General features: G+C 38.1%; 1 protein-coding gene across 2 annotated transcripts in view; it reads right to left on the reverse strand.

The window, feature by feature from the left end:
- Nucleotides 1-12,011, reverse strand: part of cntn3b (contactin 3b) — an 82,336-nt gene that overhangs the window by 17,514 nt on the left and 52,811 nt on the right. For both annotated transcript variants that reach the window (XM_017426956.3, XM_017426957.3), the window contains exons 12-13: nt 11,171-11,298; nt 6,279-6,454 (exon numbers count right to left, since the gene is read on the reverse strand). In XM_017426956.3, the coding sequence (XP_017282445.1) occupies nt 6,279-6,454; nt 11,171-11,298 (304 nt within the window). The remainder of the gene's footprint in view (nt 1-6,278; nt 6,455-11,170; nt 11,299-12,011) is intronic.

Genomic DNA, 12,011 nt, shown 5'->3' on the forward strand with positions numbered 1-12,011 from the left:
TTGTTTGACCTTTCACGGTCTCCGTAGTTCCCTTGCAGCGCGAGCACAGCGCGGCGGTTACGAGCGTTGAACATGAACGGAGGCACAGGGGAATCGTAGCTCTGAGAGAGCTGTGTGAAGCTGACACCCCGCTCTCTGTGAGCTCCGTATCTGATGGGGGAACGCGGCTCGACGTAACAGCAGCAACTCGAGCACATTACTGCCCCCTATATGTCAAGATAACAAATAACACCTTTTCTGTTCAAATTGTCAACCCGCCACAGTGGCGTGTGTGTTGATCAAATTCACCCGCCACTTCAAATATTTACCCGCATTTGGCGGGTGGCGGGTGCTAATTTCCACCCCTGGTTATCAATGAGAAGAAGTGAATAGATATTCTTCATTAACAACATAAATACACGTTTTCAGCTTTTTGCTATTTTTTTAAGTGGTTGCCTGTAGAAACAAATCTGTTTGCAGACTTTTTATCTAATCATTAAAATAGATCAGTTATTACCGTTACAAATATGTATAAACCAATACATTTAGGTTTGACTCCAAAAAAGCATGGGTTATATGGCTGCTCTACCAATCCAGTTACCTTCTGCATGTGTGTGAATGGTAAAAATCAGTTAATCTTCACATCCCTACTGTATTCAATTGCAAATGGTGCACTATAAGACTCAATAGAACCAGTGGTCATTGTACTGACAGAAGATGTCACCACAGATACAGTCAAAGGAAATTACATTTCTACAGTTTTTCGACAGCTGGTTCCCACTGCAAGAAAAAAAAAATCAGATATATCAGTTTCAGGGCACAAAGATAACATTTCTCAAGCCAGCACTACAATGTAGTACGAAGAGCAAACCTTGTGTCAGTAATGAAAAACAACTTAAAGCATAACAAAATCTCACAGTAATATCAAAGTACATCAAAAATCACGACCCAAGCATCAATCACATAATGATATGCCTAAAAATGAACACTGTACAGTTTGTAGGCATGTCATGTTTGCGTCATTCTGACACAAAGTCCAACAAAGTTATTTTTAGACGCAGTTTGCCCAGTGTCATATGCATCACATACACTGAATTGGTTAAATACATTTTATGCGCAATCTCAAAAGAACCTTTGGCAGGATGAGACCCCTTTGGGTCTTCTGATGGGATTCAACAGAATGAGAAAAGAACAGATATCTCTGCAGCCTTATCTGTTTCAACGGCATCTGTATTTTAATGTAAAATAAAAGAAAATGTTATTTGTATTCTTACTTTAACTGATTTTATCCAGACAGTTTCACTGTGTTCGTATTTTGACTGCTGATATGTATGTACCCTCTGAAAGCCAGCTCTTGAAGTGGCCTGTCACAAAGCATGTCAGCCTGTAAAAAGGAGTATGCTGCATTGGAAACCAGTCACCCAGGGGCAAGCCAGGTAAGACTCACTGCAGTCACAGCAGATTTCATCTCCTCCAGTGGCTAGTCATCATAGCTCCATTCTGCCACAACAGGGAAAAACGGCCTGTGGATCCCTATTTCTCTAAAACACACCTGACAAAGGAAAGCAGAACCAAATAGATTTTGGATGCGGCTATGGGGGGGCGGGAAAAAGAAGACTGCCTCGACCCCCTCCTTTCCTCCTTTCCCCCTTCTTTCATCTCCTTTTCTTATATTTGACAGTTTTTATGCACCACGTCTGGTTTGCTTTCCAATGTCAGCCACCACCTGGACGACCTGAGAGCTTGCGGTGAGTTCCAAGGCCTCCTGTCTTGGCAGGAAGGAAGTGATGAGGCAGGCTTGCTTTAATTATGTTAATTAATTCATCAGAAGCTTTTGAGCAGAGCTCTGGTAATCTCGATGGACAGGGGGAACATATTCTATGAAAACTATATCTCATTAAATGCCATTGCACAGTTCAATGTCACCACTAATTGCCATTTGTATTAATGAAGATATGAATTTGGCATGTCCACAACACTGTGAGCATTTTCCAAAAGGATATCAACCTTCAACATATGACTAGCACTAATCAGACTGCAAATGTTAAAAGATATGGCACTGCATAAAGCAAAAAGAGTGTGAGTAATTATTTTATACTGACAAGCTCTGAACAATTAACTTTGCCCTTCATCAAAAGGAACAAACATTTAACAAAGAGTCATTATTTCAAGGTATAAAGATTTCAAATGAACATTTACTAGTGTCAGATGTGCCTTTGGTGAAAGCAAACCTGCTCATTACTTAATTATTTCAGGGCTCAGGATTCAAATATAGGTATGCAAATTCAATTATGGAAGAAGGAGACGATAAAAAAAGTTCTCCCTTGACTATGAAAATTTGAAATTAAAGAGATGAAAAGTATAAAGACTTCATTAATAAGGACTCTTTCTAAAAGACTTTCACCAATATTGTTCCAAAGTAAGGCAGAAACTCAATTGATTTAAAAAGGTAAAAATCCAGATTATTTAACTGACATCTAATGTCATTTACTGAGGATTTTAGACAATTACCATGGATGAAATAATTATTTGATCACCTGCTGATTTTGTAAGTAGGCCCAGTTACAAGAAAACAAAAAAAGATCAATCTGTAATTTTAAGGTGGTTTTGTTTTAATGAAGAGAGACAGAACATCTACTAAATTTTCAGAAAAAAAAAACAAAATATTTCATAAAACTTACATTCTTTACTCGGATTTCAGCCTATTTACTTGAAAAGACCTGATATCCTACAGCTGGGTAAGCAGGTGCACGACTCTGTGCTGGTACTGCACAGGCTTTCTCCCCCGCTGAACTTCTGTTCTTCCGTCTCACAAACCAAGATAATGTCCCACATTTTGATTCGTTCTCAAAAATCAGCACTGCATGAAAGACGCTAAACTTGGCTTGGATCGCATGAATGTGAAGAAAGCAGCAAGAGCTCTCATCATACAGGCTGTGATTGAAGTCAGTCAAACTGACCCAACGTGGGGTGAGGCACAGGTAAACCTGTCACAATCTAGGCAGCCTTTGGCCACGCCCAATTAAGGAAATGTGGGTAGACCATAAAGTCAGAGCAATCTGGGTATGTTTTTCTTGGACTCTTTGAAACCATGAAAAAGAAAAACCAGTGATTTGTGGGGCTAAAAATTGTAGTAAAGTGCAGCTTTGGTTCAACTGTAAGGAAGTCCACACTCAAGCTCTCACAGAGAAAGTTTTTTATTGGAAGCTGCACACTCAAGCAGAACGTATAAAGTGAAAAGGCATATCTAAGGTGACATTTGTTTGGAGTTTAGTTTGTCATATTATGGTCCTCCAGTGTTGCATTTTAATACCCAGTAGATGTTGTTTTGGTAAACTGTCTGTTTGGGCAATTTACAACTGAGCAAACCAACACAAGTTAGGCAGGTAACTTCTAAAATTTATCCATTTTAACACACATTTGGATGGCATATAAATAGATTGGAGAGTTTGTGATCAACAAAACCAAAGCAATTTTACTTATATTTTTTACTTTGTCGCCTCAATTATTTTAAGTAACTTGTTTTTATATCTAATAGTTGTTTGTTTGGACCTGATGTCCATGGAATGTTGCAAAGGTATGTCAAATTCAATTAAAAACAAATCAAATTAATTTTTATAGCAGCTTGTTAACCAGAACAGCCCAGCAATATCCAGAGCCTCATCCAGGCAAATCTTATCCAATCCATGGAGCCCTGCTGCCACTGAGCTTTTTAACTATCTTATTGACCTCAGCCCATTATAGACAGACCCACCAGAAAGTCCCGAGACTCAGCTTCCTTCATGGAAGACGTGCTGGTGGGACTGAGAAAATCCTCAAAGTTTTCCTTCCACCACTCACATACATCACTGTTTGTGGTCAATGGCACCCCACCCCATTATACACAGCATTGGTAAAACACTGCCTCCGTCTCAGCTGCATGATTGTTTGACAGAATCTTTTTTGAGCTGATCAAGAGTCTCTATCCAAGGCCTCACTGAACTCCTCCTGCACCCGAGCCTTTGCCTCAGCAACAGCCAGGGCTGCCGCTTGCTTGGCCCGCTGATACCCCTCAACTGCCTCTGGAGTCCTACCAGCTAACAAGGCTTAAGATGAGTAATTTTTCAGCTTGACAACCTCCCTCATCCAGGTTGTCCACCACTGGGTTCCCAAATGGCCCCATGTAAGACACCAAGAACCTTACAGCCACAGCTCAGGGCAGCTGCCTTGACAATGGAGGCATGGTACATGGCTTATTCAATGCCCCTCATTTCCACTGGGATCCAGTTTAAGCTCTGTCAGACAATTAAAACTTTACTACACATTTGGGTCTACATGGTCTTCCAGGCATCTTCATCTGAGGGTCTAAAACATATGGTTGCAGATTAGATGACACAACAACAAAGTCTATAACTGATCTGCAGTCTAGGGTGTCCTGGTGCAACGTTTAGGTCCAAACCTGGTCCGATAACCTAGAAGTCTAATAACAAACACCACTTAGGTTCAGATCAGAGAGGTCATTTCCCCCAATCACAATCCTCCAGGTTACACTGTAGTTACCTACATGTGCACTGAAGTCTCCATCAGAATGATAGAATCCTCAGCTGGAGCACCTTCCAGCACCCCCACTAAGGACTCCAAGAGGCCTGGGTACTCTAAAATGCTGTTCAACACAGAGGCACAACCAACAGTTAGAGCCTATCCCTCCACCCAAAGGTGCAGGGAAGCTACCCTTTCATCTATCAAAGAAAACCCAATGCCCAGCCACCAAGCCTGGGGGTTATAAATAGGCCCACACCAGCCCAGTGCCTCTCACCATAGAAAACCTCTGAGTTGAAAAAGGTCCAGCCCTTCTCAAGAACATTGGTTCCAGAATCATTGAAGTGAACCCAACTGTATCTAGTCGGTGCCTCTCAACATCATGCACAAGCTCAGGCTGCTTTCCCACCCGATAGGTGACATTCCATGTCCTAAGAGACAGCTTTGGAAAGCTAAGGTCAGACCAAAGGCCTCTGCCTTCAGCTGTCACCCATAGCACATCACACCCAATCCAAGGTGAAGGGTCCACAGGAAGGCAAAACTCATGTTGTTCATTTGGGATAAGCCCAGTTGGTCCCCAAAGGTAGAGGCCTGGTCACCAGGTGCTCACCAATGAGCTCCTCACCCAGGCCTGGCTCCAGGAACATTGATCTCCTTATTATCTTCTGTCTATATAAGTGTTGTGAATCGTTCTTTGCCTGGCCTGTCACCGAGGATCAACTTGCTTTGGAATACACTGCTGGGGGCAAATGCCTCTGACAGCATAGCTCATAAAATCATTGGGAAAATTTGAGATTTTGACCCACTCCTTTTTACAGTAACTTTCTAAATATTTGACGTTTCTTGGATGTCACCTGGCACTTCAACGCTTCAGCTCTCTCTACAGATTTTCTATGGGATTGAGACCTGGAAACTGGGTTTTGCACTTTAAGACATCAATATGCATGTTTTTAGGCTCTCCTTTAATGTCTTGCAGACATGTTTTGGGTTATTGTCATGCTCAACTTCTCATTCACAACCCATATTCAGTGTTCCTTCTGAGGAAAGAAAGTTCTGGTCAAAGATTTTATAGCATTTTGCCCTGTTCATTGGCTTCTCAGTGTGGTGAAGTCATTCTCTTCACTTAGCAGAAAAACAACCCCAAAGCATGTTTCCACATTTGTGATTGAATGTGGGAAAGATGTGTTTTTGGATCATACTCAGAATTTCTCTTCCTACAAACATGGAGGGTCAAGTTGATGTCAAGGATTGATTGATTGATTGGTTGATTGTAATATATGGGCCACATGGGCACACAAACAATCCGGATTGCTATACAAAGTCATGTTTTGTTTGGGAAGCATTTTCCCCTCTTATTGACATGCAAATCAAATTCTTACCTTTAATGTAATGTGTTTTTTGTATATTTTTAGTTGATATTCTGTTTCTCTCCATTTAACAGAAATCACAGCAAAGATTAATTAAGTAAAGACTGTTTATTTGTTTGTAAGTGGGTAAGCTTACACAATCAGCAGGGAATCAGAAGATTAATTTTTCCACTGTAAACTAAATCAAACCAATGCCCCAATAAAATATCCATCTTTTTGGTATTATGTTCACTTCTAACTAAAGAGAATTTCAAATGGACAAGTCTAGGCATAAATCTCTATGCTTGGGTAATATGGTGTCAAAGAGGCCCTTAGCTGGGCAGTGGAGCATGCTCTTGAACACCACAAAGCATGGCTCAATTAATCCTTGAACAGCCAGAAAGTATTTGAGTTAAAAGCCTTGAGATGACTTACCCCGCCTACTCTTTCAAAATGATCACTGTCTCGCTGGAAGTTGATGAGCTGTCCGTTGAATGCCCACGAGAAAGACACGTCCAGAGCTGGATCGTAGGCAATCTGGCAGGGTAATACGATACTCTCGCCAACAATAATCTCCATGTTAGTGGGCCTCATGGTGATTCTGGTGGGCTCTGGCCAGACAACAGATGACAGGGCACACATGTTAATTTCTGCCATCGACACCTCTCTAACACTACTCTGACCCCTGAAGCTGCAGTCTCACTACAACTCACAGCTAAATCAACCCATCGCTATTGCATTTGCCATGAATGTGGGCCTAAACAAGTATTTTAATTCCAAACACGTCCAACAGCAACATTTAATGACATCTTGAATTTGCACTTTCACAGCTTGGAAAAGAATATCTGAAGCAGAAAAGCAGAGATCAGAGCACATTCCCAGTCGTGACAGTGGTGGATTGAAGGCCTCAGAGTACGTTGACAAAAGGTCACAATAATTAAATTCTGTGACATTAATTGATTCAGCTGTCAGTGTACGAGAAGAATAGACGCTAATGAGAATAAGTTTGATGATTATACACACAAAAAGATTAAATCAGGGAGCTACATAGATGTGTTATGTCAAAGCACTTGAATAATTACCTTTAACTACATCAAGAGTAATGTTTGTTGATACTTAACTACTGTTTTATATAACGTGAAAATCTGCTACGTGAGCTTTACTTGACAATAACATTGGTTGTATATTTATACACATAATTACTTGGAAAAAAATATCAAGGTACTCTCAGGCCATGGACACACACCTTTACTTTGCAAGAACTGCAAGGAAACCAATTATTTGCCAATACAAGCTTCACTAGTGTTACATTAGGCAATCCTTGGCCCCTACAGAGCTTGACGGATAGTGTCTTTTCAAAAACTTTCCAACAACAAAAAAATATGGATAAGAAGCCCATTATGTTCAGCAAAAAAACAATATTATATCTCTACAAAAATTTCATTATCATGCAATATCACATTGTGCGTATGTTTAAAAATCGGAATAGAAGCTAGTGTAAAACTAGCTCTGAATTTTGCAAACACAGTATTTTTTTCGAATTTTAAGACACGATAAGAACCATTTTTATTATGTTCTGAAATACAAAACCATTGAACTGGAAGAAAGTGTTCATTATTATCTGACATGATTGTTTGCTAACATTGTCTACTCTAAGTTTCCCAACTTGTTGGAGAGTGTTCTGCACAAAAGTATTCATGTGAACACTTTTAGAGGGGCATTTATATAACTTTGAACTTAACCAAATTGTTTTGACAGACTTTTAAGACAAGCTTTAGCTGCTTTATGCAGAACAGCCTCTTAATATTTCCCCTCAAGGACAACCTTTTTGTGTCTGCAGTGTGCATAATACTCGATCAGGCTGTTTTACACACATCTGTGTACTCCTATATTTGTGGGGACCTGTTAGTGGCAAAATATCTGCCTCACGTCCTAAATTTAAACTTTAGTTTAAAATTTAAAAGAAGACGCCAGAGCCATAAAAGCTAAGACAGTATGCTGTAGTATGCCTGTACATCAGGTCCAGCATGCACACTGCAGAAGTCCAGCCACAGTGCAAGTCCAGTGGAAGTTTTGTGGGATGACAGGTGCTTAAATAAAGTCTGAATTTAAAAAAAAGTAGATTATCAACCTTGTAGTGATTTAATTTGGCTGCAATAAAAAAACGTTCTTTTAATAGACCTCTTTTTAGTCAATTTTTTGACTCTTTTGTTTGTTTCCTTCTTCCTTTCTGACACCAAAAACAGAAAAGTTTATGAATAAGAGCATCTTCATTGAAAATTTGACAAAACAAATTTGAAGACAGAGAATAGGAAAGAAAGAAACAGAGGCAAACAGGCTGACAGAGATCAGACTGAACTAGATCAGACTAAACAGACTGGTGATGGCATTGGTAATATGCCAATAGCCCATTACATCTATTGACATTTAGCAGCTTTATCTTGAAATCTATCTCGTGAAAAAATGATAAATGAATGAAAACTAGTTCACTATGGATGCATGAATCTAGGTTAGAATTTTTAAGTAGTGAACTCTAAACATAATTAATTATTTTTTAATCTGTGTTAGTTGAACTTTAAACCTTTTCTTGTAAAAGGTAAACTTGCCCAACACTACTGTAGGATCTTTATATTCTATATTGGATCTCACCAGTGAAACTGAAACATTGCTACAAAGATTGTTTGAATCAACAATAATCTCTGTTCTTACTCTTTAGTTGACAGAGCAGTTAGCTGCCTGTCGTGGCCCAAGAGAAATGCAATAAACTAGATGATTAAACTGCTCAGAACATCATTCCATCTTAACAGGATAATGATACTAGTGTGTTGAGACGTCTTCACAGAACCTGAAGGATATCTAAAGACAAAATCTACAGCCTTGTCACTTCTCTATTTCTGCATCTGACATGTGAGGCAAAGTATCAGGTTTTATATCAGTGGACTTAAAAGCAGTTTCTTTCCTCAGGCTTCAGAAAAACTCAATTCATTATAAATATTGTAAGTGTTTACATTTCTAATATCAAATGACATAAAATGCCTGTAGTGTGTAAAATGGAATTTATTGAAAATGAAAGTAATATGAAGAACTACATTAGCTTTTTCTCACCTTGACCTAATGTCTGCAACTTTACAGAACACAGTCACCCGAACGTATCATCCAAGTGTTAAGCTGTTAAAGCTTTGTGCTTTATCAAATCTGGGGTATTTATTTGTCATATCAATGCATTTCTTTTCTTGTTTTGACTGTAGGAAACCAAAGTTTTTTTAATAGTTGTTAAAAAAAAAAAATTCAAACCAAAGTGTAAGCTCCAATCACAAGCTCAGCTCCAATCACAAAATCCACTTTACAAAAACAACCGCACCTGCACTCTATACTCCAAGAAACCCAATGACTAGGTGATTAACGCTTGCCAACATGGGTGTAGTGGTGCCTGTAGGGACAGGTATAATTCTGTGCTGATTTTCCAAGTAGTGTGTCCATCAAACCCCCTGTGATACAAACCTTCACATGTAAGAGTACTGTGTCATTCTTACCTAACAATGGGGCAGGATAACTTGACACATACTACAGGCTAAACAAAAGCATATACTTCATGTACCTAATGCACCAGTGATTGTCACATAGCCATATTGTGTGTTTACAGACTACAAAGACAAGTAGCTCATATAGTAGCATACAATATATCGCAATGATGAGTTGCCTCACTGTTTGAATTAAACCTTTTATATCAACATTTATCAGACTTTCAAAAAACACTAAAAAAAATAGGAATTTAAACAGATTTAAGTGTGTTTTAATGAAAATGTAACGTGGTTATATAGTAAACTGAAAGGTGAAACATTAAAATGCATTTTCAGATTCATTGGATTGTTATCAGATCAAATTGGATGGTAAGCAAACATTTGAAACAAATGCTCAAACACACTCAGGTGTGTGTTTCTATGCAGAGATGCCCTTCTTAAGTTGTTTTCTTTTTTTTCTTTAGGTTTGTTGTATTTGAGACGTTTGTGGGCAGCAACCATTGGGCAATGGCTGTGTATCCTTTTCTTGCTTTGTCATTTACATAAATACAGAGAATCTCTTGGCAGAACTTGAACCTTCAGTTATATTAGTGCTTTTAGTTGTGACCTCACTAAAAACAACAAGTAAATTATGAGTTATTTCACTAATTCACTGCCTTGTTCAATTCCTGAACAAACACATATTAGTCTGCCTTCAACATTTACTTCAAATTGTGTCAAACTTCACTATTTATTAGCTGCATCAGACAATAAATAAGGACAATATGGGACAAATGTGACAACTAAAGTTTGTGAACTTTTTTTATATCAGTGGTGTCATAAATAGGTAAATCTTCTTTTTCATCACTTCCTTCTTATATACCCAACCTCACTCACAAGAGTATCATTGCCAAAATTCCATTGTACATTGCTTAGCTATTCTTGTTTCAGAAAAGAAATATAATATTCACGTTTTTTTTTTTTTTTCTTTACTACAGAACTGAATTGAGGAGGAGGGGGGATTCATATTTTGGGTAACTATGAACAATGCGTTTTATTTTTGGTCCCTGGGACCTGCAGCCCAGCATGTTTTATCTCTTTCACTGCTTCAACACACCTGGTTGATATAAAAGGGTCATTAATAGGCTTCTGCAGAACTTGATGACGAGTTAATGAGGTGATCCATTCATTAGAATGGGGTCTTGTGATTGCAGGCAAATGCCTAAAACATGCTGAACACTGTGTCTCGAGGGCGAAGACTAAAAACACTGCCTAACAACGAATAATTTACAGCCTGTTCAAAACCACTGCAAGCATTCCTCCTCCCCCAATGTTTACACATTAACCCTTTCCCAGGCCACCGTTTTATTTTCTGCTTGCTGGGATTGGAAGGATGTTGTGGACAGTATTTAGTTGCTTGACAGTAAATGTCATTTCTCACTTGTCTTTTAATTCCATTCCAGTTTAAACCAAACAAGCATTAATTTTGAGTGAGGACATTCAAGCTGCCAAAAATGTCAAAATAAGAACAGTTTTCTTTATGCTCATGCAGTTATTGTGATTCTGTATGCCATCATCTTAATCAACCAAATAATATATTTTTAAAAATCTTTTCTGTTTGAATTACTAAATCTTGTGTGTCAATAATTACCATAAATCTTTAGAGACAGATTTCCACTATTGCTGAAAACTGATGACTAGCCATGTTTAAATGGTTAGCATGTTAGGTATAGCATCAAAATAAAAATGTAGGGGCAGGACATAAAGGTAAATTAATTACTGCTGATTTAACATTTTTTGCACTTGATATAAAAGAGCAGTGCTTACCAGTGATGAGGAGCCTCCCAGTTGTGCTTGCTGTTCCAAACTGATTCTTAGCAATGCAAGTGTAGCTGGCTGCATCTCGTTTGGTTACATTAGTAATCTTTAAAGTTCCATTTGATAACACAGTAATCCTGTAAAAGCACAAACAGCTTTAATTGTACTGAATATGGTGTACTGAGTTTACTGAGTTTAGTTACTTAGCTTGGCATTACATGTGTAGCACCAATTTAGGCTGTTTTTAGTGCATTTACAATTTTAGTTTGTCTTGAAATTATCTTTTTTTGTTTTTTGTGTTTGTAGCCTAGATTGTTCAAACTCTTCAAAATGAGAAAACTTACTTTGACCCTGATTTCACTACAGAGCTCTGTAATAAATCTCAAGAAATCAAACCTTTATAGATGGGTTAGCGGTTAAACTCTGGGACCCATTACAGAATAACAGTATACCTCACAAAGAGCATCTTTGAATACCTCAATGGATAAATAAATGTGCTTTTAAGTCTTTATGTTGCTGAGGTCAGTAAGAAATCAAAATCATGCAGGCTGAATGTAACTGAACACAGAATTACATGAAAAATAAAATTATTTATATATACTAAAAATAAATAAATAAAAATACATCAACAATTCAAGCGGTAAAGATAAAAAATTATTTTATTATATAGTTAAACTAATTACCTGCATGCATTTCAAAAAGTTTTACCAACTTTTGGCATTGTTGTCTATTATTAAAATGTATAAAATTTTGTTACAAGAACATCAGCTGTGCTGAAACAGATTCAGCAGCTGGAGAAATAAATAACAGCACCACCAGCACTTCTGCTTGCAAGATTTATTTAACATTA

The sequence above is a fragment of the Kryptolebias marmoratus genome, linkage group LG4 (genome assembly GCF_001649575.2).
Source record: "Kryptolebias marmoratus isolate JLee-2015 linkage group LG4, ASM164957v2, whole genome shotgun sequence".
NCBI classification, from domain to species: Eukaryota; Metazoa; Chordata; class Actinopteri; order Cyprinodontiformes; family Rivulidae; genus Kryptolebias; species Kryptolebias marmoratus.